Source organism: Ictalurus furcatus, chromosome 25, assembly GCF_023375685.1.
Source record: "Ictalurus furcatus strain D&B chromosome 25, Billie_1.0, whole genome shotgun sequence".
Lineage (NCBI taxonomy): Eukaryota > Metazoa > Chordata > Actinopteri > Siluriformes > Ictaluridae > Ictalurus > Ictalurus furcatus.
This window is the reverse complement of record NC_071279.1, coordinates 19,959,266-19,983,334: the sequence shown is the minus strand read 5'-3', so window position 1 is coordinate 19,983,334 and position 24,069 is coordinate 19,959,266. Positions and strand designations below refer to the sequence as shown.

Here is a 24,069-nt window from a genome sequence, read left to right as displayed (position 1 = left end):
TCCCAGAATGCAAGCATTACCACTTTCCTTGCAGAACAGTGCTAGTTTTGAGATATTCTTGAGCTATTTTTCATGTACTACATGTTTAGTATCTACCTGCATATGTTCAAATCAGGGGACATTTTCTTTATGCTGTAGATTTTACCTTAACTTTAGGGTCCTTGTCCTGTTGAAGAAACTAATATTTTCAACTTCAGTTTCTTGACTGCGTCACATTTGCTTCCAGAATTTGCTAATATTTAATAGAATCCATTCTCCCATCTCCCTGTATAATGTGTATTGCCACCATTATGCTTAACAATTGGCAAGATTTTCTCTCCATCAAATGCTGCTCCTTTTTCTTCCCCAAACATACCTTTAGTGATTGTGGCCAGAGAGTTCATTTTTCTACATCATCAGTCAACAGGCTTATCGAGATATTGTTTTACATATTTCACTTTTGCTATGAGGTTGCAGGTAAGGTTTCCTTCTGATGACTCTTCCATGCATGTCACAATTGTGCAAGCAATTTTCATTTAAGGATTTTCCTTTCTGCACATGCCACAATTACTGTTTTATTTATTTATCAAATTTAAAGTACCTGTATATTAGCATTTGCAGATTTAAAAAAAAAAAAAAAAAAAAAAAGATTGTTGCAGTGGTTGGTGTAAGAGTGGTGCCTGAAAGTTTGTGAACCTTCAAAATTTTCCATATATCTGCATAAATATGACCTAAAACATCATCAGATTTTCACACTAGTCCTAAATGTAGACAAAAACAACCCAATTAAACAAACGAGACAAAAATATTATACTTGGTCATGTATTTATTAGGGAAAATGATTAAATATTGCATATCTGTGAATGGCAAAAGTATGTGAACCTATAGGTTTAGCCGTTAATTTGAAGGTGAAATTAGAATCAAGGTGATTTAAAACAATGGGATGATTATCACGTGTGAGTGAGTGTCCTTTTTTACTTAAATAAAAGGGGTCTATCAAAATCTGATCTTCACAACACACGTTCTGGCATGAACAAAGATTTCTGAGGACCTAAGTAAAAGATTTATTGATGCTCATCATGCTGGACAAGGTTAAAAAACATCTCTAAAAAGTTTGGACTCCACCAATGCACAGTCAGACAGTTTGTGTACAAATGGTGGAAATTTAAGACCAATGTTACCCTACCCAGGAGTAGAGACCGACAAAGAGCACTCCAAGAGCGAGACGTGTAATAGTCAGTGAGGTCACAAAAGGAACCCAGGGTAACTTCTAAGCAACTAAAGGCCTCGCTCACATTGGCTAATGTTAATTTTCATGAGTCCACCATCAGGAGAACCCTAAAAACAATGGTTATGGTCACTGAACTGCTGGATGTCCAGGTGGTGATCTGAAAAGAATGTGGGCTTTATAGATAATTGGATTAGTTTTAAGGGCAAGACTGGTCTGTTAGGGCAGGATGGTATCCATCCCACTCAGGAAGGTGCTGCTCATATTTCTTGCAGCATAGCACAGTTTCGGAACAGGCTTAATTAATTGTTGACAATCCAGAGCCAAAGCCAGGGAGCAGGCGACTTTAACATTAATTTTTATAACCTGGCAGACCCTCTGAGAACAGCGGTTATGTCTATACTAGATTCAATAGGGGTCAAACAGAATGTAATAAGACCCACCCTTAATGGTGGTCACATTCATGACCTTGTACTAACATACAGATTAAATACAGAAAATATCTCCGATCATTATCTCATCTCGTTTAAATTGCGTATTGTTCATAATATATGCACTTTGCCATGCTACCATGTCAAATGTACATTTATGTCAGCTACTGCACAGAGTTTTATCAATAACCTCCCAGAAATACAGTATTAACTATGATTGGATCTCCTTCTGTTCCAAAAAAGAACTTGATCAAGCGACTGAATGCATAGTCAACGTTCCTATACACACTAGATAGCTCTATGTAAAAGAAAAATAATTAGAGAGAAAAGCTAGCACCATGGTGTAACATTCACACACACACACAGCTTATAACAGACCACTCAACAATAAGAATGTAAATGGCATCAAACCAAATTGGAAGTATTTCAAACAGCATGGAAGGAGAGCCTCCTGAACTGTAGAAAATCTCTTAGTGCTGCTAGATCAGTCTATGTCTCCAGCCTATATTGAAGATAACAAAAATAATCATATTCAGCACTGTAGCAAATTTACCTAGGAATAAAACCACCACAGTGTCATATCACAGCAAACCAGTGACTACATTTCCCATCCTGAACTGCAGCCTACAAACATGGCCGCCATGGACTGCAACACCAACACATTCATTCTAATGACACACACCTGTTTCAAATTCACAGCACTCACATCCACAGTACAAAGTGACTGAACACAATGACTTTGCGAAGTATTGAGTGTTATCACTGTGCCAAGCATTTGTAGCCTGTTACTCATTTTGTTTCATGTTCTTTGATCTTGTTTCTCGTTCTCGATTCTTGCCTTGTCTAGTTTATGCCGGTTTGCTGATCACCTGACCCATTGCCTGTTTTAGACCACGCTATTGTCTAATGATTTGGATTTGTCTGCCTGCCTCACTTTATTAAAAGCTCTTATCTGCACTTGCGTCCGTCCTCACCTCCATTACGTTAACGACGTGACACACAGAAACATGCACACAATCATTATATAGCAGCGATGACTTCATGAATTTTTTTCATTGGCAAATTTGAAATATTAGACAAAAAATTCAGACTAATTTAAAAGCAGACTTATAACTAACCCTTTAGATAATAATATAACAATATCAGATCAACAATTAGAATGATTTACTTCCCTTCAAGAGACCAAACTAAATGAATTAATTTCTTCATCAAAATCATCAACTTGTGTACTAGATCCCTTACCTACATGTTTCTTCAAACATGTTTTATTCTAAAAATAATAAATTCTTCCCTTAGCACTGGCTATATATCTTGCCATTCAACATTTAAACTAGTGGTTATTAAACCCCTGATTAAAAAACATGACGTCGATACCTGACAATTGTCCAACTATAGACAAATAAAATCTCCCCTTTTTTCTCCAAGATCTTAGAAAAGTTGAAGCACAGTAGCAATGCTCATACATACATAGGAAAACATTCATGAAATATCAGTCAGGATTTAGGCCTCACCATAGAACAGAAACAACGCTGGTTAAAGTGTTAAATGACCTACTACTGGCCTCTGATCAGGGTTGTGTCTCCTTGATTGTGTTGCTTGACCTTAGTGCAGCTTTTGATACCACTGATCATACTATACCCTGTGGTAGACTAGAAAACGTTGGCATTAAGGGAACGGCCCTCTCATGGCTCAGGTCTTATTTGACTGATCGTTATCAGTTCGTAGATGTAAATGGATACTTCTCTGTGCATACTGAGATAAAGTTTGGTGTTCTGCAAGGTTCTGTTTTAGACCCACTGCTTTTTTCTTTTCGGCAAATTATTAATAATTTGTAAAATTATTCATAAACATGGCATTAGCTTCCACTGTTATGCTGATGATAAACAGCTGTATGTTTCAGCAAATCCAGACGACAGACAGCAGCTTAATAAAGTTGAGGAATGTGTAAATGACATTAGATGTTGGATGATTATTAACTTCCTTTTACTTAATTCTGACAAGACAGAAGTACTTTTACTAGAACTACATGCAGCTAGAAGTAATCTTTCTGATCACACAGTAACACTGGATGTCCTTTCTGTTTCATGATGTACAACCGTAAAAGACCTTGGAGTGATTATTGACTCCAGTCTTTCATTTGATGCTCATGTAGATAATAAGATAGCCTTCTTTCATCTCAGAAATATTGCTGAGATAAGAAATATAATGTCAGTACATGATGCAGAAAAATTAATTCATGCTTTCATCAACTCTAGGTTGGATTACTGTCATGCCTTACTGTCTGGATGTTCCAGTAGGAGCATAAACAAGCTCCAGTTAGTCCAGAATGCAGCTGCAAGAGTTCTTACTAGAAGATATGACCACATCACCCCGATCTTTTCCACACTGCATTGGCTCCCAGTAAAATTTCACACTGATTATAAAATACTACTACTGACCTATAAAGTACTGAATGGTCTTGCGCCATAGTACCAGAGCAAAATTTTTGTCTTTTATGATCCGCCATGCCTACTTCCATCAAAAGGTGCATGCTCAAAGCCCCACAGTTATGGAACAGTCTTCCAATTAGTGTTCGGGACTCAGACACAATCTCAGTGTTTAAGTCCAGGCTGAAAATATTTGTTTAGTCAAGCCTTTTGTGAAGTTTTTTTCTTAGGTAAAGAAGCAGATCTAGAGGGCTTACTGGCATAGAGTGTTGTGGTGAACTGGGATGTTTGGATGCTGTCACCCCCTCACTTTCACGCATTCACCCAGGTTTGTTGATGGTAGAAAGGCTGGCTGCCTTATGTCCCAGGGCGTCCGCATGCATCCCCTTTTAGTTATGTTGTCATAGCTAGTCTTGCCAGAATCCCTGCTTTCACTCACGCAAAGTACATTATCTATTAACCATTATGGGACAATAAGCATACATAAAAATCTCTCCCTCTCTTTCCCACAGCCTAAAAGTTATTGACATTTGTAGATTAAAGGCACCTGAAAAAGTAAATCTCAAATCAGTAACTGTGTTATGTGAATTCGTTGGTGGTTTATGAAATTACTCTTTTGATTAAAACTCTTCCCACACTTTGAGCACTCTTACAGCTTTTCGCCTGTATGAATGCGCTGGTGTATTTGTAGATTACTCCGTCGATTAAAACTCTTTCCACACTCTAAACAGGAATACGGCTTTTCTCCTGTGTGAATGCGCTGGTGTCTTTGTAGATTACTTCGCTGAATAAAACTCTTCCCACACTCGGAGCAGTGATACGGCTTTTCTCCTGTGTGAATGCGCTGGTGTTTTTGTAGATTACTCTGTTGAATAAATCTCCTTCCACATTCTGAGCAGGAATACGGCTTTTCTCCTGTGTGAATGCGCTGGTGTTTTTGTAGATGACTCTGCCGAATAAAACTCTTTCCACACTCGGAGCAGAGATACGGCTTTTCTCCTGTGTGAATGCGCTGGTGTATTTGTAGATCACTCTGTCTAATGAAGCTCTTTCCGCACTCTAAGCAAGAATATGGTTTTTCTCCTGTGTGAATGTGCTGGTGTATTTGTAGTTCACTCTGTCGAATAAAACTCTTCCCACATTCTAAGCAGTGATACGGCTTTTCTCCTGTGTGAATGCGATGGTGTATTTGTAGATTACTCCGTTGATTAAAACTCTTTCCACACACAGAGCAGTGATACGGCTTTTCTCCTGTGTGAATGCGCTGGTGTATCTGTAGATCACTCTGTCGAATAAAACTCTTTCCGCACTCTAAACAGGAATACGGCTTTTCTCCTGTGTGAATGCGATGGTGTATTTGTAGATCACTCTGTCGAATAAAACTCTTTCCACACTCTAAACAGGAATATGGCTTTTCTCCTGTGTGAATGTGCTGGTGTTCTTGTAGATTACTCTGCTGAATAAAGCTCTTTCCACACTCAGTGCAATGATACGGCTTTTCTCCTGTGTGAATGCGTTGATGTTTTTGTAGATCATTCTTTCGAATGAAACTCTTTCCACACTCTGAGCAGGAATACGGCTTTTCTCCTGTGTGAATGTGCTGGTGTGTTTGTAGTTCACTCCGTCGAATAAAACTCTTTCCACACTCTGAGCAGGAATACGGCTTTTCTCCTGTGTGAATGCGCTGATGTCTTTGTAGATTACTCTGTTGAATAAAATTCTTCCCACATTCTGAGCAGTGATACGGTTTTTCTCCTGTGTGAATATGCAAGTGTGCTTGCAGATGACTCAGTTTATTAAAACTCTTCCCACACTCAGAGCAGTGATAGGGCTTTTCTCCTGTGTGAATGCGCTGGTGTTGTCTGAGATGACGCTGGTCAGTAAAACTCTTCCCACACTGTGAGCAGGGATAGACTCCTTTCTGCTTTTGTTTATTAGAGGAGTTACTGTTGAGTGTAATGGAGGCTATTTGCTGAATACTGGAGCTTATTGAGGTGATCGTGTTCATGTCTTTTAACTCTCCTGATTGTAGCAGTCTCTCATATTCCTCATAGTGGTATCTTCTGATGTGTTTGTGGAGGTAAATTTGAGATGTATAGGAAAGTAAACACCAGGAGCAGGAGAAGACTTGTACCTGGGCATCATCCATGTCTGGAGCAGAAAATGAATAGTATTAGTAATAAACTCATTGTGAAAATAATTAAACTATTTTTTAGAAAAAAGAATGAATGCAACCAATGCTCTATAAACTATAGATGACAAATAACTTCTGGTGAAGATGTACAGAGAATGGCTAAACAAGTCACCGCACAAAACTAAAATGTGAACATTAGAGGTAAGAGATCCTTTTATTATCTTTATTAGCAGATTGTATTGGATCCCAACAAGGCCACAAAAAAATTAGATTTACATAGAATAAGTTTGAGGTAAATTCTGATAGCCCAACCAAGCTAACTATGCTACATGATACTATATACCTGGGATAATGAGTAGGTTGATCAAAGGTTGCTGCACAGAAGTACGTCAGTAAAACGAGACCTGGGCTGTATTGGTATCAATGTTATCATGATAAAGTCAGATCATTTCAGAACACTGTCATATAGTAATAGTATATAGGTCTCGTTTTACTGACGTACTTCTGTGCAGCAACCTTTGATCTTTGTTAAATATAAGTGTGCGACAATTATCGGAACCCTTTTGTCAATACGTTGTGCTACCTCCCTTTGCCAAGATAACCACTTCTCTTATAATGCCTGATGAGGTTGGAGAATACATGAAAAGGGATCTGAGACCATCCTTTCATACAGAATCTCTCCAGACCCTTCAAATTTCAAGGTCCATGCTAGTGGACTCTCCTCTTCAGGTCACACCACAGGTTTTCTATGGGTTTCAAGTCAGGGGACTGGGATGGCCATGGCAGGACCTTGATTTTGTGGTCAGTAAACCATTTTTGTGTTGATTTTCATGTATGTTTTGGATCGTTGTCCTGCTGGAAAATAAGCTTTCTGGCAAAGACAGTTAGGTTTTCATTTAATATCTGTTGATATTTGATAGAGTCCATGATGCCATGTATCCCAACAAAATGTCCAGGTCCTTTGGCAGAAAAACAACCCCAAGACATCAAAAATCCACCACCATATTTAACCGTGGGCATGAGGTACTTTTCCATATGGCCACCTCTGGAGTCTGGTGGTGCACCAAAACCACCTCTGGTGTTTTTTTGGCAAAAAGCACTATTTTGGTTTCATCTGACCATAAACCCGATCCCATTTGAAGTTCCAGTAGTGTCTGGCAAACTGAAGATGCTTAAGTTTGTTTTTGGATGAGAGTAGAGGCTTTTTTTTTTTTTAAACACTTCCAAACAACTTGTGGTGATGCAGGTGACTTCGGATTGTAGTTTTGGAGACTTTCTGACCCCAAGACACAACTAGCTTCTGCAATTCTCCAGCTGTGATCCTTGGAGATTTTTTGTCCACTTGAACCGTCCTCTTCACAGTGCGTTGAGACGATATAGACACACGTCCAATTCGAGGTTGATTGAAATGAAGGCTTATCACATTTGAATAACCTTAGCTTATGATTGTTATTTAGGAATACAAGATGTTCCAAGATGGTGGTGTGGTAGCACGCAGCAGCCACTTCAGGTCCACAAATATGGTACATGTTACATGTAGTATACACCAATTGGGAAACTTTTTAAAGAGATGTACATTGGAAGCACTGGAGAACATGTTTATCATTGTCTATCATCTACTTCTGCTGAACACTGGAGAACAATGCTCAGGAGGAATCTGAATTTTATTGCTGCCTTTTAGTCACTTGACATGGAATGACGCAGTAAGTATGGGGTACAAAGTCGTCTACATCTGGCTGAAGAGAAGACGAGGGTCACAGGGGGGCATGACAGCTATACAGCCTTCCTCAACACAGTCTCCTTTCAGTTCTTACACTTTTCATCTTGCTGAGAACACATTACTTCTGGTTGAGCTATTCTAGCTTGCTATTTAGACCATTCACTAGACTAGACAATAGTCACTATTTTGCCACTTGCTCTACTGGTTTAGAATAACAACATCCTTACTTCAGTGAGTCATCTTATCAATGCTATCACAAGCTTAAGAGTTTATTGCCCACTGTGGAAAGACTCTATACTAGCTTAAGTTTAGCTTGCCAACAGGTGCCTGACAATAGTTTGTAGTATGGTCTTGCCTGGGATTCAAAGAAGATGGGCATTTGACTGTGTCTGAGGACTGTACGTCTTCTCTACACAGGAGAAATGACCATGATAACTGCCTGGGTGCTTGGGTATAGTAGAGCAGACACTTTGTCCTTAGCGGTAGCACTCTCAGCTTATGATAATGAGTGCGCGCTCATCCTCACTTTTAAAGCGCACAGATGTCATCTGTTTGACTAGCTCACAGCTACCACTGTTGCTGAAGATCATCTACTGTAGGTGTGGATTATGTTTGATTTCCCACATCATAGAGAATGTCCATCCTGATTGGGAGCTCCAATTACAATAAATGTTGATATTGATACAAATTACAGTCACATTCAGGTCCATACGTATTTGAACAGTGACACAATTTGCCTGTGAATATGGAGGGACTATGTAAAATAAATGGCTATAATTCCTAAACATTTAATGCAATATTTTTTGCTAAACCCCTTGAACTAAAGCTGAAAGTCTATACTTCAATCACATCTTGACTGCTTCATTTAAAATCCACTGTGGTAGTGTACAGAGGCAAAATTAAGAAAATTGTGTCACTGTCCAAATGCATATGGACATGACTGTATATAGCACAGCAAGACTGTGCATGAGCATTACAGTGTCAGTGTTACCCCAGTCTGTTGTTGTACAGGGGTCTTCATCTTCAGACTCTTCCTTTTTTACAGGCTTTCTTTCAAATCCTCCACTGTGTTCATCTACATTTTCCATAGAGTTTGATGTCCCATCACCTGAAATTGCACCATTTACATTTAAATACTTTCAGCTCAAATAAATCTATGAAGAACAACAAAGATTTCTGGGGAAACAAGTGTTGAAAGACTGGTCCAGTCAGAAATAATACAGATAAGATTACAAAAAGTTATTGAGTCCAGTCTGGACCCTAAAACACCCTGATGTCTTACAAAAATTGTTCTGTTCTTCAGGTTCTTCCTTTTTCACATGATTCTGTTGGTCCACAGGTGTGATGTGTCCCACAGAGTCAGATAGCACTTCACCTGAAATTTCATTAATCAAATTTAAATGTTGTAAAGTAACATAAAAATGTAAAGTATAAAACTAAAATCTGAAAAGTCAGTTATTATGTTAGACTGAAAAATATTACTGAACATAAGACTGGACTGTAATGTGCTCTTTTGACTTACAGAGGTATTCATCATCTGCAGGTTCTTCCTTTTTTACATTTTTCTGAAGGTCTATAGGAGTGATGTGTTCCACAAAGCCTCCATCTGAAGCCATACAAGTTGCTGCCTGCACATCCCCACAAAGCTAATGACCAAAGAGTAACAATACTTGTTCACAAAAGAAAGTCAACACTACATATCAATCCTGTGAATAATGAGAATAATAACTATGGTCTGCTTTATTAGCAACGCAACCTACCAGGAATGGAAGCTGATTAATAGAAGATCATTCACACAGTCAGGTGAATCTGTTACTTTTTAAAAAAACTAACCCATGTTCTGGCCTGAAAGTGCAGTATTTTTTTTAATTGTAGAAGTACATTTTTTTGCATCAGTTCCAATATACAGTTGCTCAAAGATTTACTAATCAAACAGATCAGAAGAGTTCACAGATATTGTTAACTAGTACCTGTGAGCCAGCAGGAGCAGGTGTGTGTGGAGGTTTTCTAGAAGAGCATGGTCGGACCTCTGCAGATTCCATTTCAAATGGTTGTGTTTCTGGAAAAGGAAACCATTGAAAAATGGCTCAAATCTTAAGCAAAACTGCAGACTCAACTATAACCTAATACACATCTTACAAATGATGAGGATAAAAGGGAACCAAGGAGAAATATAGCTGCAAGCAGTGATGACAGACCCAAGCACTATGGCGCCATCGCCACCCAGTGGGTGTATGAAAACAATGCATAGTGAAGCGAGTGCTGCAGAGTAAAACACCCAACCATACAAAGAAAAGAGTATTAAAGTTTGACGCATTACCACAGCAACACTAAAATATCAAGACTTCTTTTGCAATTTGACATCAGGTGTGTCTCAAAAATATTCGGACTAAGTTCTAAGTAATTTGGGTAAATATAAGAAGACTCTTTGAAAGCCTGTTTTAAGTTACACACTTCCTTCTGCCAGTTGGTGGTGCTATGAGTGTCACATCCATGTGATCAGCCCCTGTGACATAATATGCAGCTCAAGTTTCATCTAAATCACTCATTGTATATGGAAGATATGAGACAATACCCGTTTCCCTTTTCCTGCCATAAATTTATTGCCTCGCCATGACGAAACCGTTTGAAATATCAAAAATCTCGTTGAAATGTACCATCTTCAATGTCTTGGCATAATTTTCTCCATGTTCAGTGACAATCACATGAATCTCCTAGGAGGAGTATTTAAAAATGCAGAGCCTGCAATTTTCAAAAAATCCACATTAAATCCAAAATGTCAGACTTCCTGTTGGGTGGCGCTAATGATTGTCATTTGGAAAAGTGTCTAGCTTGATGAGAACAATATATGTACCGAGTTTGGTGACTGTAGGTAAAGTGCAGTCCACCTAGTTTTCATATAGGTGGCGCTATAAGTAAAAGCACAAAATCCTCATCACACATCATCCTAGATCCAAGCAAAGCTTTGTGTTTGCCATTACCTTAGGAATCCACCGGAACAACCTTGATTTACAAATCAACTATTCTCTCTACTTTTTGTTAAATAAATGTCCAACAAATCTGCTAAAGACCAATGTTTGCATGCATTCACTTCTTTTAAAATTGACACCACCATCATTATATTCCATGCTACCCAAATGAGCATAATGAACAATGTCTATTCAGTAAACAAGTTAATGTAAGACTCTTCCTCCAAAACAACACAAAGTTTTACACAGTTCCAGTTTGCCATTACATCCTGTAACACAATAGAAAATGTGCCTGCTACCCTCAACCACACCTTTACAAACATGTCTCACCACAAGTGGTTTTACAAACTATATCTTTGTGCCCTTTCTCTATAAGCATCTACATGTTACCTCCATTTTCAACTCTATTTGGCTTCATGTGTATACCATGCCATTTCTGTTTGAAGCCAACTGAACCTTGCAAAATTAACACCATATTGAACACAAGGGGATACACCAATGAGTTAAACCAGTTTTGACTCACCAACACAGGTGGTGCTACATCTCCATGTTGTGCTACATTCCTGCTAAAGTACAAATCTTTGCATCAAATTAGACTGATCCTTGAAGTGCATCATCTAGTAGAAGCAAAATATAAATAAAATTGTACCCAAAATATAGGATAAGTAAAAATAAAAATGCCATCAACCAAATGAAAATATGCATCAAATATAACAATATTCAACCAAATGAAAACAATTCAGGTGAATGCAGAAGAGGCAATAACTGTGTTTACAGGAGGAGAGACCCAGCCAAATCACCCAATAGAGTGGTACAGGGATGACATCATTTTGTCCTGGAACCCAGAAGTTATCATCACACCGGTTCCCTCGAAAAAAAAAAACCCAATAGGATTTTCCCATAGGCTTTTGGATTATTGCAAAAAATAAGCTCTGTGATCAACAAAAGTTTACAATACTAACACGTTCCATCCATCAAGATAATTTTCACAAATGAACACAACGTTTATGAAGTTTGAAGCCTAAATACAATAAATAAATTGAAAATTGAAATAAAAAGCTAACCATATGTTATAAACAAACTACACCACGGTCACTCGACTTCAACATCAACGTCACCATCTCCAATCTTCCCACAAACTTTTCCAAACTTGATTTAAAAACATTTTCCATAATACGGATTTACACTGTGGATTACGGAAGCCCTCAGCGGCAATGCATTGTTACTTTTTTCTGTTGTTTTCTCGTGATAGACATAACAAAAGTTGTTTTCTCGTGGTCTCGACTTCCTTTTCCTGTGTACTGAACATCCATCATCCCGAAGTCAATGGGTTTTTTTTGAATGGGTCATCCCTGCGCTGCTCTATGATGATTGGCTTTAAATTTAAGAAACCCTTGATTTGATATGCAGCAGAGCTTTCTATAAGTGGAGGATGAACTTTAAACGTCAATATCGCAGTCGATCATGTTCATGTAATCGTAGGCAGTCAAAATCTTAATCGAAATCAATATTTGATTAATTGTGCAGCCCTAACCTTATATCACTTCTATTTTATACTATTTCTGATGTATAGGTAGTTATAGAAATTATTTTCTTTTCTTTGATGTTACTCATCCTACTTGTGCTGTTGTGTCAACTTCAACAGAAACATTGTGAGAGCTGTGAAGAAAAAACAGTTAGTGACTTCACCAACAACTTCCCACAGGGCAGGGGTGAAGGTAAAACAATCCAGCATTTGAAGAAGACTTTGAGCAGAAATATAGAGGCCAAACCACAAGATGCAAAGCACTCATCAGCAGTAAGAATCAGAAAGCCAGATTAGAATTCACAAAGAAATACAGAGATGATCCACAAAAATTCTGGTTTGCATGGCTGCTTCTGGAACAGGCTAACTAATCTTTATTGATGATGGAACTCATGATGGTAGCAGCAGAATGAATTCAGAAGTCAAGATGAACAATCCGTCTTTTACAGAGAAATGCATGCAATCTAATCGTGAGTAAGATTATCATGCAGCAAGAAATTGATCCAAAAAACAATCTCAACTCAACACAGGACTTCATCAGGGGGAAAAGTGGAAGGGTTTAGACTGGACAAGTCAATCACCAGACCTTAACCCAACTGAGTAGCATTTCACAACCTGAAGAGGAGACTAAAGCGAGAAACCCCCTGAAACAAACAACTACTGAAAGAAGTTGCAGTACAAGCCTGGAAAAGAAGAATAAAATGCAACAGCTTGGTGATGTCATTAAGTCACTGGCTTGATGCAGTTATTGCAAGCAAGGGATATGCATCCAAATATTAAGTTTTATCTACTTAATATATTTCCTCACCAAAATATTTGGTGGTCTGCCACCAAAGGTGCCATGTTCCAAGTTGTTTAACACATCTACAGTAGATGTAAATATCAAGAAATGAAATCTGAAATTGTGATCTATCATCTCATATTCATTTTTTGATCTCAAACCCAAATGTCTTCAATGTATAGTAAAAACAAAGGAATTGGCCTTGCTGTTCAAATACTTTTGGAGGAGACTGGAGTGCTGGGATGATGAAGTTCTTCAGGGTATTCTTGAAAATTCCATATAAATTTGCCAGCTGAATCTGTAGTTAATTAAAATAATTAAATTTTCATGTGTGTGAGGCTGGTTCATTAACTTTATACTAAATAGGATAAAAAAAAATTAAAGAAAAAAACTTTCCTAAAAGGTTCGGAAAAGAGCGTCATAAAACAAACTAATGCTAATTAAATCAGATTTAATACAAAAACAATCACCACAATTACTGATCACAATCAGCATAGAATTTAAAATTCACCACAATAAAAGGAACAAAAATGTTTTTGGGGGGGGGGGGGTTTATAAACTTGTATTCGTTTCCATGAATAAAGTTTAAAAAATTGTACTTAATATTGTTCCTCCGAGTAACACTGCGTGTTAATCATAAATCTTAAATATAACCACAATTAATAAAAAAATCTATTAATGTGCGTTAGCCATTTAGCTACACTATATACGTTTTTAAACCAAGGGCGAATCCCAAATGTCTCCTCTTTGACCATGTAGTGAACTACACAGGGTGAATCGCCACCGGATCATTCTCGATGTACTGCACTTTGAATGGAGGAGGTATCCATATGGGATCCACCCTCTAACTGATAACAGAACAGCTCAGCTAGTTTAACTCACCTCAGAAACACGTAGTGAACATCTTCACATACAGACACAATAACAAGCTTTTATTTTTATATTGATAACAATGTTAATATTAAACCCAATCAGAAATATTTTACGTGGAAATGATTACCTCAGTGAGAAAGCTCAACTGTTCTCTCAGAGGGGAAAAATCCTGAACCTCGTCTTCTTCATGTATGAGTTTACAGAGGAGTTCATGTTCACAACACCGCCGCCTGCTGGATCATTCTGTTATTCACAAGTGGGAGACACATAGAGCGACTCGCAGCGGCAATGCGATCAGAGACCGTTCATTTTCAATGAGATCTGACGACTTCCGGCGACATGAGCGACGGAAGGAAGCTGATTACCGATAAAACGTTTTCACAGCCAGGATAATTTTTTTTACTTATTAAACATTTAAACCATTTTGCATGTAGTAATAATTTATTAAATGTGTTACAATATTCCATTGTTCAAGGATTTAAAAATTACGGTTCCGACGATTACACCGATATGGCTAAACGTTATCTGTGAGCCAGCAGGAGTTTGTGGTTGTGTTCTAGAAGAGCATGGTTGGACCTTCATTGATTCCATTATAAGGTCTTATTCTGAGTTCTAAAGGGTTGTGATCCTGAAAAAGGATTATCAAATCATAAACAGAACTTTAGAAGGTTCTGTAAAGCAATACACTCGATGCAGAATATGATTACTTTAAACAATATCAAAGACCTATGGGTGGAATGTAATATAGTACTTTTCTTTCTTTAAATGGGATATAGATGCATGGGAAAAATTGACTGTGTAAAAAAAGTCAATTTACTTGAATGAGAAAGGACACAAGGGGAAGAAAAAGGAATTACATTTCTGCCAACAGCTCAGCAGATCCCTATCTAGATGAACATTAACGCTTCAAGAACACTGAAAGGTTATTTAAGACCCATGACATTTTGTTGGGTCCTGCCAGATACTATTCCCAATACACACATATGCTATTTCTTTCCTGTTACTATATCACACACTTCTATTTAATTTCAGCTTATTCAGATTAATAGTTTGGCAAGTTTAGATTCTGATTTAGTACAGTTTGGATAACGAGAAAACAGGATTTTGATGGAGTCTTTCGTAGCGCTTATCAAAACCTTGCTCACAACCTTGCACATTTAGGCTAGGATCATGGTTTATGATTGGGGCCCACATCTAGTTGGCATCAGCCATGGTGGCAGATGTGGGAATAAACTGTTTGGTAGCCCTTGAGAGAAACGGACAGCTTTCAGAAACTAAAAACTGGCACACCCAAATGAATCAGCTACATGGAACCATCATATTGCCAAAACCTGGCTGATCAGCTCCATCATCACTCTTATTCAAGCCCTAATATGGAAAGAGACACAAAGGTCCTCATAGATCCCTAGCAGGTATTTGAGTGCCTCCATTTACCCAGGACTCTCAACGGCTGCTGGAATTGGACAATTGGCTTTCAAGTGCCCAGACCAAGGAGCATGTACACCATCCTTGCACACATCATGGTACTAGTTCCCATAACCTCCTTAATACCAAATCAGGCTATACAATTGATTGCTGTGAAACTAGTTTCACTGAGTACACAAGCAACCCTGTCCACCCAACATGTGGCAGATATGATCAAGCTCACTTATATTACCAGATTTGCTTATTGTCCCACAGAAATACCAGACAGAAACGCTTCTGGTCACAGAGAGAGGGACCCAAGCTCTCATGGAGATATGAAATGCTTTTCTCATATAAGGGGTCCACCAGAGGCCATATTACCTAATGCCCACCTCACTGGCTGGGGAGTAGTGTGGAGAAACAGCTGGAACTGAGGGCAGTCTATCTAGTACCCAAATTCTTCTTAACAATAAATGTGTGAATGAATAAGATTTTATAAATCATGCAACAACAAATACATTTTACTTTTTGTGAATGGCTACAAGTGACACTGCTAAAACTGCTGTCTTATTGATGTTCAGCCCTTTAATCTATTTATATGCTGCATTCACCAATTCTGTAAATCTCTCATAAATAATTACACCAGTTTATGCTTAGGACAAGATTAATATTTAAATCCAGCAGGCATGATTAATGAGCATTTTGTACCCTATGCCAGTTGTAAACTTGTAAACTTTACATCCTTTATCTAACAGGACCTGTTAGCTTTTATATTATTTGCATTATTAATCTGGACAAATAAAAGGAAAAAACAAAAACACAAAACTCAAATGTACAATTTTTATTTGCTTACAAGGCTTGAAGGTAATTTACAAAAGTAGTGGGTGTTATGTATCATACTTATTTAATAAACTACAACAGAGACCCCTAGAATTCAAGAAGTGAATGTGAAAAGAACAGTAAATTTAGTTAAACTATCCAAATTACTCCTTGAGGTAATGAATTCAGTTTGAGTTATTGGTTATCTGTGACTTTCTGCAGGTTGTTTGGGTTTGCTGCGGTACATCCTTATGCTTCTGTGAAACCGTACTTGTGTTGTACCATGGTTCTGAAAGTACATATTTTCATTACAATGTACACCTTTATAGAGCTGGGATGATAAGATCCTTCAGGATCATCTTGATGACTTCAGACTATACAAAATTACTCCATCAGATCATTCAGTTATCAGAAGTTTTGGTCCATTAAAATAATTGCATAATTGTGTAAAATAACAGCTAAAATATAATTGTACAGTAAAATGATAAAATGTCATTTTAGTTATTCCAAATTTATGAAAAAAATAATAACACTGTCCTTTATATTCTGTTAATATTTTAATTGCTAAATATTTAACTAAAGACCAAGCATCAGACAATCATTAGTAGCTGGATTTAGATAATTATTAGCCATATTGTGTTGTTATTAATAACTACAACTTTGAAGTTTAAAACACAAATCACTAATAATAAGCTGAAAGGTTGCATACAAACAATTTAACTTACATGTCCTTTGAATTCATTTAACCAAAGGTTTTTCCAAGACAGAATCCCAAATGTCTCCTCTGAATATGCCACTGTATCATTCTCTATATACTGCACTTTGAAGGAATTAGGGAGCCATTTGCGATTCAGCCACTATCTGCTAGCAACACATCTCATAGAGTTTTACTTACCTCAGGTTTTAAAGTAGAATGCAGCAAACATCCTCAAACACAGACACAATAACAAGCTTTATTTTAAAACCTATCAAAACACCAGTCAGGAATATATGCATGTAGTGTTGATTACCTCAGTGAGAAAGCTAAACTGTTCAAATAAACAGCAAAACTTAAATGGGTGGGGGGTGGAAGGAAATTGCAGCTCTTCTTGTTCTGTTGCGAGTTTATGGTGGGGTTAATGTTCACAGTGCCTCCTGCTGGAGCATTCTGTTACCAGTAACAAGTGTTAACTGCATCAGTGTATATGGAGCAGGAGCTGGTTCCCTGTTGCCTACACAAGGTACATTCACATGTACAGCGACTCGCAGTGACAAAGCGACCAGGGACCATTCATTTTCAACTAGAGCTGCCGACTTCCGGCGATATAAGCAACGGCAACAGTTACCAACTAGATGTGGTCGTGTCCAGCGTTGCAACAAAGTTGAGAATGTTTAACTTTATGCAAATTTGGAGCAACTTGGTGCAGTGACTACCAATGGGCCTGAAAACAGTACAGCATCCGCCATTGTGCCTGCGAGTCCGAATTGTTTCGTCGACCCAAACAGTCCGGCGCTTGCACTTTCACACTGGCAAAGAGCACACATTGCTCCTCATTCATATACAAACATTCTCCCTCCAGAATGTTTAATTTTAACAGCAAGAATACTGGTTTGTCGTCAAAAGTGGAATGCTGGTTGCGCCACTCACTGATAAACGTTACTATGGCAACTTCATAATACAGTGACTGGCAACTTGCCAGGCGTATCTTTCTCGCACACCTCATATACTGAGAACTTGATTTTTTTTACTTGACTGAGAAACAATTTAATACATACTATATTTTGTAAAAAAAAAATAATAATAATTTTTTTTAAATTTACCACATTGTACAGTGATACAACTATTAATCTGGTAGAACCGTGATACTTCAGAATGTTTCAGTTAATTTAAGAATATTTTAAGAACTGTAAGGAATCAGGCCCAAGACTCCATTTGCTAGCTATGAAACAAAAAAAATCTATCATTCTGATACAGCGGTACAGCTCTGTTGGCACAATGTTTGGGTCTGATTCAATTACTTTAGAATCCATTTTCAGAATTGTACAGCATTATATGCAAAACTGCATAAATAGAAGAAAATAGAAATAGAAGAAAAGCACCTTAAAAATCAGTTAAGTCAGGCTGACCTCAGAGTATCTTCTAAGAATATATAATACACACAAACACACACACACACACACACACACACACACAGCTTAAACAATATATCATAGCTAGTATTAGGGTAGGGCAGTTGCTTCCTTGGACACAGTAGTAAAAACATTAAAGTGATGGCTCCATGTTAGAGCAATTGTGGATGTTAAACGTGGATGAATTAGTAAATCTTCGTCCACACTGTACGCACTGAAATGTTTTCTCAGCTATGTGAATGCACTGGTGTTGTATGAGATTGCCCTTGGTTGTAAAAGTCTTCCCACACTGTAAGCAGTGACAAGTTTTTTTTCCATTGTGAATGTGCTGGTGTCTTTGGAGCTTACTGTGTTGGGCAAAACTCTTCCCACACTCGGAACAGTGATACGGCTTCTGTCCTGTGTGAATAAACTGGTGTGCTTTAAGAGTACTTTGCTGATTAAAACTCTTCCCACACTGTGAGCAGTGATACGGCTTTTCTCCATTGTGAATGCGCTGATGTCGTTGGAGATTACCTTGCTGGGCAAAACTCTTCCCACACTCTGGACAATGGTACGGCTTCTCTCCTGTATGAACTGAGTAGTGTATTTGGAGGTTGCCCTTGGTTGTAAAACTCTTTTCACACTGTGAGCAGTGATACGGCTTCTCTCCTGTGTGACCACGCTGGTGTATTTGGAGATCACTCTGTCGAATAAAATTCTTTCCACACTGCAAGCAGTGATGTGGCTTTTCTCCTGTGTGAATGCGCTGGTGACGTCGCAGATTACTCTGATCAGTAAAACTCCTCCCACACTCTGAGCAAGGATAGATTTCTTTCTGCATTCGTCGATTAGAGGTGTTGCTGCTGACAGTACCAGTATTAGTTTCCTGAATACTGGAGCTTCTTGTAGTCATAAGATTCTCATCTTTTATCTCTCCTGATTTTATCAGTCTGTCATATTCCTTATAGTGGTATCTTCTGATGTGTTTGTGGAGGTAAATTTGAGAAGTATAGGATAGTGAACACCAGGAGCAGGTGAAGACTTGTAACTGGGCATCATTCATTTCTGGAGCAATAATTGAAAAGTGTTAGAAACGCATTGTAAAATGGAAAAAAATATTAATTTTGAGGAAAAGGACTGTAGAAGTCATGATACAAAAGCATTTTAAAGACTTTTTGGATTATTGGTGGATGCAACAATAATAATTATTTTTTACCTTTGCTACTTTTTTTGTTCACAATAAATAAGTTTGATTAATTACATTAGATCACATGTCAGCTGGACACACTGCTCCATCAGACACATTTCCAGTTTAGAAAACAACACAGAGACTCCTAACAAAGAATAGAAAATAGCATGGGATATTTCACCATCATGTATCTGGGTGAACGCACATCTATTCAAGCCCGAAGTAAATTGACACATCAACTATATAGCTTGTCACCACTGTCTCTTCTCAGCTGAGCAGATTTCCTTAACCAAGCTATGACTGCTGTGTGGGACAGTTGTGTTATACCTTCCTGCTACTACTTATGGAACAGAGGAATAAGAGCTTCTTAATCTAAAAGGCCATATTTGTTAATACAGAGCTTGGGCACATCCACATCATCATAAGCTGTAAATTCTGTAGAGAGAATATGTATGCTCTGCCTTAAACAACCCTAAAATTTGGTCTACCTGTTTGACCCAGCTGGAACTAGACTCCTCTACATCTTCCTCCTTGCCATCCTAGACCCCCCCCCCCACATTTTAATAAGCTGTATAGCAACATTATTGAGTGAGTGTTACAGTGTCAGTGTTACTTAACCACAGACTGTAGTTGTACAGAGGTAGTCTTCATCTTCAGACACTTCCTCTTTTAAATACTTCATTTCAAATCCTCTGTTCTGTTGGTCTATGTTTTCCACTGGGCTTGATGCCTCTCCACCTGAAATTCAACTTTTACATTTAAATACTTTCATCTCAAATAAAATGCTGATCTAGACTCAAATGGATCCTGCTGTCTTACAGAGAAAGTTTTCATCTTCAGGTTCTTCCTTTTTTACATGTATGTGGTGGTCCACAGGTGTGATGAGTTCCACAGAACCTGATGCTGCTTCACCTGAAATTTCATCATGTCATTTACCATCAAAAAGGGACAACTTAGGGATGTGGGGCTGGTTCATTCACTACTTAAGGTTCATAAAAAATATTAATGAGCATCAGAATAGGCTGTAATGTGTCCTTTTGACTTACAGACATAGCCTTCCTCTTCAGGTTCTTCCTTTTTTATACATATTTGATGGGCCACATGGTTGATATGTCCCACAGAGCCTGTCCCTCCATCTGAATCTGTACAAGTTTCTGTCTGCACATCTCCGCAAAACTAGTGACCAAAGGGTAATAATACTTAGTTAGCAGATAAAGCCAACACTGTTTATAGATACTGAACTTACTGTCTGAGGAAACAATGATAATGGGGATTTGCTTGATTAGCAGGATAGCACATGAACCATAGATGGAAGGCAATTAAGGGAAGACAAGTCACACAGCCAGGAGAACATCATACTTATTAAACATTTAAACTAACTCATGTTCTGTCTGAAAGAGCTCCTTTTTTATTATAGTAATCATTCATTGTATCTGTTCCAATATTCCGTTCTAAGCTTTAAAAAAATCAAACAGATCAAATAATTAAACACATATGGCAAACCGTTACCTGTGAGCCAGCAGGAGTTTGTGGAGGTTTTGGGTAATAGCACAGTCGGACCTCTGTTGATTCCATTATAAGGTCTTATTATGAGGTCTAAAGGCTTGTGATTCTGCAAAAGATCACCACATCAAAAGCAGGATGCTAGAATCACCTGCAAACCAATACCAACTATAAAAATTTGTAAATAAAATGGAACATTTGAACTTGTTCACATCAAAGGACACAGGCTTGATCAAAACAAAAGACCCCACCATTCAGAAGATCAGAATACTGGGGTCTGTCATCCTCATGGCCATTACTGAATAGTGTGTCACTTCATAAGATACAGTGTGATCTCTGTGACTTTAACCGTAGCATGGTTGTTGGTACCAGATCGGCTGGTTTGAGTATTTCTGAAACTGGTGATTTCCTGGGATTTCCACATATAGCAGTCTCCTAGAGTTTACACAGAATGGGACAAAAAAACATCCTGTGTGGGGAGGGTATGCAGGCTGAAACACCTTGTTGAGGATAGAGATCAGAGGAGAATGACCAGACTGGTCTGAGTTGACAGGAAGTCTATAGTAACTCAAATAAACACTCAACTGTGGTGAGCAGAAGAGCATCTCAGAACAAACAATACATCAAACCTTGAGGTGGATGATGAGCTACAACAGTAGAAGACCACACTGAGGTCCACTCCGCTCAGCCAAGAACAAAAATCTGAGGCTAACATGGGCAAAGACTCACCCAAACAGTTGATTTATTTTCTATATAATCTTCAACTGTCCATTTTAGGTGAGTCTGGCAGCTCTAACCAGTCTGGCCGTTTTCCTCTGGCCTCACTTATCAAGTAGGCGTTTCCAGCCCATGTTTTTTGTTTTTCACACCATTCTGTGTAAACTCTAGAGACTGTTGTGTGAGAAAATCCCAGGAGATCAGCAGTTTCTGAAATACTCAAGTCAGCCTATCTGCTACCAACAACCATGCCACACTTAAATTCACTGAGATCACAATTTTTCTTCACTCTGACATTTGATGTGAACATTAACTGAAGCTCTTGAACTGTATCTGCATGATTTGTTTTTGCACTGTGCTGATGCCACATGATTGGCTGATTAGACATAACTGCATTAATGTGCAGGGGTACCCAAGTTCTTAATAAAGTGGACAGCGAGTGTATATAGAGTTTTTGGTTTTTAGTCGAGGTGAAGTAGCACAACACTCTGCTTGATAGCCCAACTAATTGATTATGAAAATCACTGCCAGCTATTTTTTTAATGTCCAAATTGCATTGATTTTCTCTACTCTCTGTTGAACTTTGGCCGTCAAGTAACATTTAATTCCGTTTGCACGTGGTTGTGAAACGTGAAGTTCTTCTTGATCATTTCTGACTATATAATATTGTCAGCTGTATTTGTAGTCAATTAAAAGTATTAAATTTTTAGTGAGAAACTATTAATTCTCTAACTTGGTCCAAAGAATGCCAGAGTAATTCTTTCACATGGATAAATCCCAAATCAGACACTGCTCCTCTTAACCACGTTAATTGTGAATCATTTAAATGCTCGATATAAATATATTTAGACACCTACTAAATCAGTCAAAACGACCAGCCAGAAATTTAAACCACATTAATGTCGAGCAGCGATTTAATACAGCAGAGTCGATTAAAACGAAAGGTAATATTACGTAGTATTTAGCCATACCGACAGCACACACTGTAATGTTTTGACTAAGACTGAATCCCAAATGCCTCATCTTTGACTATGTAGTGAACTACATAGTGTGAATACGCCACTGTATCATTATCTAATGTACTGCACTTCGAAGGGAGGAGGGAGCCATTTGGGATTCAGCCTCTAACCGATAGCGAGATGCTCACCATTTATAACTTACCTCAGGTTTTAAAATGGAGCCTAGTGAACATCTTCAAATACATGCACAATAACAAGCGTTGGTCTTTAAATCGATCCCATCTGTTACTGTAAATCCCAGTCTGTATTATTTTCACACAGAGATGATTACCTCAACGTCAAAGCTCAGCAGTTCACTCAGTTCACTGCAGCTCCCCTTTTGTTGCGACTTTACAGCGGTGTTGATGTTCACAGCGCCGCCTAGTGGCGCATTCTGTTCATTACAACTCCGTTAAATGCACAAAGGATCTATGGCGTCTAAAAGTGCAAATAATTTTCACAAGCGAGATTTTAGATTTTTGTTGTTGTTGTTGATAAACCTGTGTTGTTGTGGGTTTTTTTTTTTGCAATTGTTTGATATCCACGAGAATTTTAACTAGTTACTTTTTTTTCTCTCTGAGACCAATATAGACTGGTTTTCCCTTCAAATTTTATTGTAAATCATTTATACCTGATTGTTTATACCTGATCGACCACAGCACTTCTAATTTGCTGTACAGTTGTATGCAAAGGTTTGAGCATCCAAGACCAAAGTACATTTGATTAATATTTAAAATCAATAGAAGTAACACAACCTATGTAGCAAATTATAACTACATGACTACATGTGGGCTAACAATCTTGTGCTAACACTCAGCAACCACAGACTCCTCTAAGCAGCTGACTGAGGAGCTGAAAATTAATCTCATTGATGCCTATAATGCAGAGGAAGAGCATAAAAATATTAGTGTAAAAGTAAAACAAGACCTTTGAGAAGTGTTCTTTTATGCAAATTCAATAAATAGATATAAACTACCGTACATAAAGTTAAAAGAGCCTTTATCACATGTTGTCACAAAGGTCACATGTTGATGTGAGGATTTTGTTCTCTCCATCATGCAGCCTTCAGTAGTTCTGCTCTCTTCACACATGTATCACTTGTTAGGGGGTCAAGCTATGTGGGGTCAAGCACATACTGTTTGGAAACCTATGGTTTCTGTTAGGATTTTTCTTCTTCTTCTTCTTCTTCTTCTTCTATAAATACTACTACTTCTTCTACTACCACTTCCGCATTTAGTATTCCCCACTGCTACTCAAGCAAGAGAGATGAGCCTATGCGGGC

At 38.1% G+C, this 24,069-nt stretch overlaps 1 protein-coding gene and 1 pseudogene across 3 annotated transcripts; both read right to left on the bottom strand.

The window, feature by feature from the left end:
- LOC128601619 (zinc finger protein 850-like) overlaps positions 1-14,252 on the bottom strand; it is a 40,167-nt pseudogene extending 25,915 nt beyond the window's left edge.
- Positions 14,253-14,582: 330 nt separating this feature from the next.
- LOC128601488 (zinc finger protein 32-like) lies at positions 14,583-23,031 on the bottom strand. Of its 3 annotated transcripts, XM_053614736.1 has the most exons (7): positions 22,951-23,031; positions 21,079-21,181; positions 20,616-20,745; positions 20,389-20,481; positions 20,188-20,307; positions 19,642-19,714; positions 19,371-19,445 (listed from the first exon to the last, which is right to left on the bottom strand). In XM_053614736.1, the coding sequence occupies exons 2-7, from the start codon at positions 21,142-21,144 to the stop codon at positions 19,436-19,438; spliced, it is 492 nt and encodes a 163-aa protein (XP_053470711.1). In that variant the 5' UTR covers positions 21,145-21,181; positions 22,951-23,031; the 3' UTR covers positions 19,371-19,435. The 3 variants fall into 3 exon arrangements, with proteins under 3 accessions (XP_053470709.1, XP_053470710.1, XP_053470711.1); XM_053614734.1 differs by lacking the exon at positions 19,642-19,714 and having other exon boundaries at positions 14,583-19,445; XM_053614735.1 differs by lacking the exon at positions 19,642-19,714 and having other exon boundaries at positions 14,583-19,445; positions 21,079-21,223; positions 22,951-23,027.
- Positions 23,032-24,069: the final 1,038 nt, after the last annotated feature.

Coding starts and splice junctions, on each gene's coding strand:
- LOC128601488 (XM_053614734.1), bottom strand. CDS start 21,144: ATGGAATCAACAGAGGTCCGACTGTGCTATTACCCAAAACCTCCACAA. Junction 20,746..21,078: donor AAACTCCTGCTGGCTCACAG/GTAACGGTTTGC, acceptor TTTGGTCACTAG/TTTTGCGGAGATGTGCAGAC. Junction 20,482..20,615: donor TGAAGAGGAAGGCTATGTCT/GTAAGTCAAAAG, acceptor ATGAAATTTCAG/GTGAAGCAGCATCAGGTTCT.